At 35.1% G+C, this 3,491-nt stretch overlaps 1 protein-coding gene across 1 annotated transcript; it reads right to left on the bottom strand.

Annotated features, from left to right (window-relative positions):
- Nucleotides 1-1,898: 1,898 nt before the first annotated feature.
- On the bottom strand, nucleotides 1,899-2,465 carry LOC145014363 (uncharacterized). Its single transcript, XM_078972743.1, has one exon. It carries the CDS (start codon nucleotides 2,463-2,465, stop codon nucleotides 1,899-1,901), a length of 567 nt encoding a protein of 188 aa, XP_078828869.1.
- Between the last annotated feature and the right edge of the window lie 1,026 nt (nucleotides 2,466-3,491).

Raw genomic sequence — 3,491 nt, 5'->3', positions numbered from 1 at the left:
ATTACGTAAATGAGTTGATGGGTTTAATCCTCAGGACACCCTAATTCTCGAGTATTTGACATGTATATTATACTAATGTGAAATTTTAATTTTCAAGATATATTCATTTATGTATAAGTTTGATTTCGTGTTTTCTATTAGTTAATTAAGCATAACATTAAAATAGGGAAGAAATGTTGGCGGTTTTATTGTTATCAACATATTGTGGTTTAATTATTATTAATAATTAGATAGGATGTGCTCAATTTACTAACTGGGATAAGAGGTGTGGCGTGCACACTAGGAGTGATAAATGTGAACTCGGGAATATGGTGGTCGCAGGGCAGTGCCCTTGGGTGCAGGGTTCCAAGGGGCTACAGTCCCTTGGAGGGATCTAGGGGTAGTGCTCCTAGCAGGGTCTAAGAGGCATAGCCCCTAAATGGATTTTTATGTCGAGTATGATTCCATTCATGCATTTTCCCTCCAAAAGATTTAGTGATATCATGATGATGTCATGACTTGGTTATGTCTTAATAACCCGTGATTTTTGCCCCAAAAGAAGGCAACTGCTGCTTGACTACTTCTCTCTCTAGTATAAAAACATTTCTCTAGTTCCATAAAAAGGGTTGGAACTTACATATACAAAAATCATATATTGATTTGTTTTATCTCTGAAGAATACAAAAATAGCAAGGTGTATTCATTATTTCTTATTTAGAAATGGCATGACTTGTTAATTGAAGTTCTCTATGTTATCCCAAATTTTATTTCGTGATACACCAGGTTATAGGGTAGAAATCATAGATTTTGGAAAGTGATTGCAATCATGATCTAAAAAATATCTAAGTATATTGACATTCTTAAGACCACAAAATCTAACGGGACTACGTCCCTTAAATACGTTAATCAAATGATGGAACCACTTCATTCTAATACCCTTCACTGTTGTTTTCTTCCACTCTGTTTGATTGATTGGGGTTTTCTTCAAATATAATTAGACCATAATCTTTGTACTAAATTTTGTTTTTAACTAAGGAACCCAAAACGGTATCTTGACAAACGACACCGACTGCTTTCTCTTCCCCGAAAAGTCCATTGTCAAACTCCTTCTTTCGATTCTCGAACATATTTCGACCACTACTTGTTGGCACTAGTGTGAAAGTGCTTCGTACTTCGATTTTTAAGTTTAAAATATTTTAGATTAATGAAGCTAGGCCTTGAAGGGTATGTTAAATCAAAATTTTCAATAACAATTAAGAATCAAAGTTTAAGAGGCATTTATGAAGTGCTTTCACATCTGGTAATGATATTTTAAGGAAAAATAATTTTAAGGAAAAAATTTGTGTGATTGTTGGTGGAGATAAACGCGAAGATATACTCGTTCCCACCCATGTATGTGAACTCGCTCCCTCAACCTACACCGTTGGAGGGGATAACTTCAGACACAATGAGGTGTAAAGACATGATAGGGGAATGAAAGGAGTGGTGGTTATCGGAGGTGGATGGTGGATTACTGGTTGCCGAAGGTGGGTTGAAGATCGGCATGAAATGATTGGCATTGGATTTGGGTTGTTTTCTACTATTGACGAAAGAGGGAATCGGGAAAGAGTGATTCTAGGATAAGGTGATTCGTGGGTCCATTTTGGATTTTTCTTATTGTTACATAAAAAAAATTAACTATTACACGAAAGATTAAAAATTATCAATGACTTAAAATACTCATTTAACCTTAGCATGGGATCAAATTCGAAGAAGCAACACTCGTTCGATCCAATAAATTCATTATATAAATTTAAATTACTGGTGATAGTCTTGATGGTCAATTCATATGAGATGTATAACGGATTAAAAGGACGGTTATCAGTTTGAACACTGATTTATTATAACATTAATCATTATTAGGAAAAAAAAAACATAATCTAAAACTTTACTTTTGATTTGCAAATAGAAGTTGCATTATTATCCACAAAATTAATTGAAATGTCACAAGTACTATAACTTGTAGCCTTCTTTTTGAACACTTTTAAAACTATTGCTTTCCCTTTCAATGTTGTTGATGAAGTCAAATTCAAAACCTTACTTTCCATATCCTTAAAAAAATTGGAATTCGTAATCAATTTCTTACCAACCACCAAAACCGTTGTGCTTATGTTACGTTGTCCACGGGCCGGGATCGAGTCCTCTAGGATTGGTGCCTCAGCCATTACATCCCCACGGTAACTCATGTAAGTAGTACTTTTCTCATACTGAAATCCTCCATAATTGGGATTCTTAACTGTGACTTTTACCCCTAATGTAATGTTTGTATCAGTAACATCAAAAACATTAATCGTGAAGGAATTCAGTGTGACCTCTTGAGTGGTGATTATTGGTTGTTTAGGCTTGAAAAGAGTGTAGTAAAGCGTGACTGCAGTGACAATGATGATTATCAAAAGAATAGTTGTCACGGCACAACATATCTTCAATGTTCTTCGAGATATAGTCATAGTTTTTTCTATTAAAACCCAAGATTTTTTTATTTATGGGAATTTAGGATCATTGTATTCTCAGAATTCTAAATGAACAAGGCAAAGAATGGGATGGTTACAAGGTGAAGGGTAATTTCTTGTAGGAATCGTGATTAGAGATGAAAACAATGATTCTTTTGGTTTTACTTGCTTTTGGGATCAAAATGGCTTCACTTTTGTCTTACTTGGCTATTAATGTTAATAAAAAGACAAATTTGAGTGAACTAATGGTTTTGAGAAACATCATAACATGTAAACGAGAAATTGTGGATTCAAACAAAAATATAGTATTAGCATTTAATCGGATTTTTTAACGTATTTCTTACTGGCGTTGGCCTTTAGCAGCCTTATTTAAAAATGAGTAGATTTAAATTATAGTTGATCATATTTTGACTCAAGATTTTAGGTAAACTGGTAAAACAAAAAATTGGATAAAAATATAATATCAAATCCATCCAAAATGTATTCAAATTATAGTTGTAAATGAACCGAATGAATACGAATGAGGGCATGTTTATATTCGTTCGTTTAAGAGGCTGTTTGTTTGCCTTTTAATTGAAAAATTAAGAGGCAAGTTCTTAAAAATTCAGATAGAGAGTGTTTGATATTATCTTATTTTTTGCCTCTTAAACTAAAAAATACCACTTAATTTCTCAGACATGTGATTGTATCTGAAAAAAAAATAAAGGGACGTGTTTCCTATTTTGCCCAAAACGAATTCCCTATTTCACGATGCAGCCTCTTTTTCCCTCTCTACCGTCATCGACGCCTCTCCTCCACCCCAATCTCTTGCAACTCCGATCACCTCTATTGCGCCACCGCTGGCTTCGCCTGCGCCGCCTTCGTCTCTGGCTCCAGTTGCATCGCCTCCGGCATCTTCTGCAAATATGCCCTTGATATTTCAACCACACTTTCCCTCTTCTCTTGCAATACAAACGATGCTCCCTCACCCACTCCATCTCCGATCTGGAACCATCTGGCCGACTCTTTCGCCATCAGCGGGCC

This window comes from Lactuca saligna, chromosome 1, assembly GCF_052625555.1.
Source record: "Lactuca saligna cultivar CGN05327 chromosome 1, ASM5262555v1, whole genome shotgun sequence".
Taxonomy (NCBI): Eukaryota; Viridiplantae; Streptophyta; class Magnoliopsida; order Asterales; family Asteraceae; genus Lactuca; species Lactuca saligna.
This window is presented reverse-complemented; position numbering and strand designations above follow the sequence as displayed.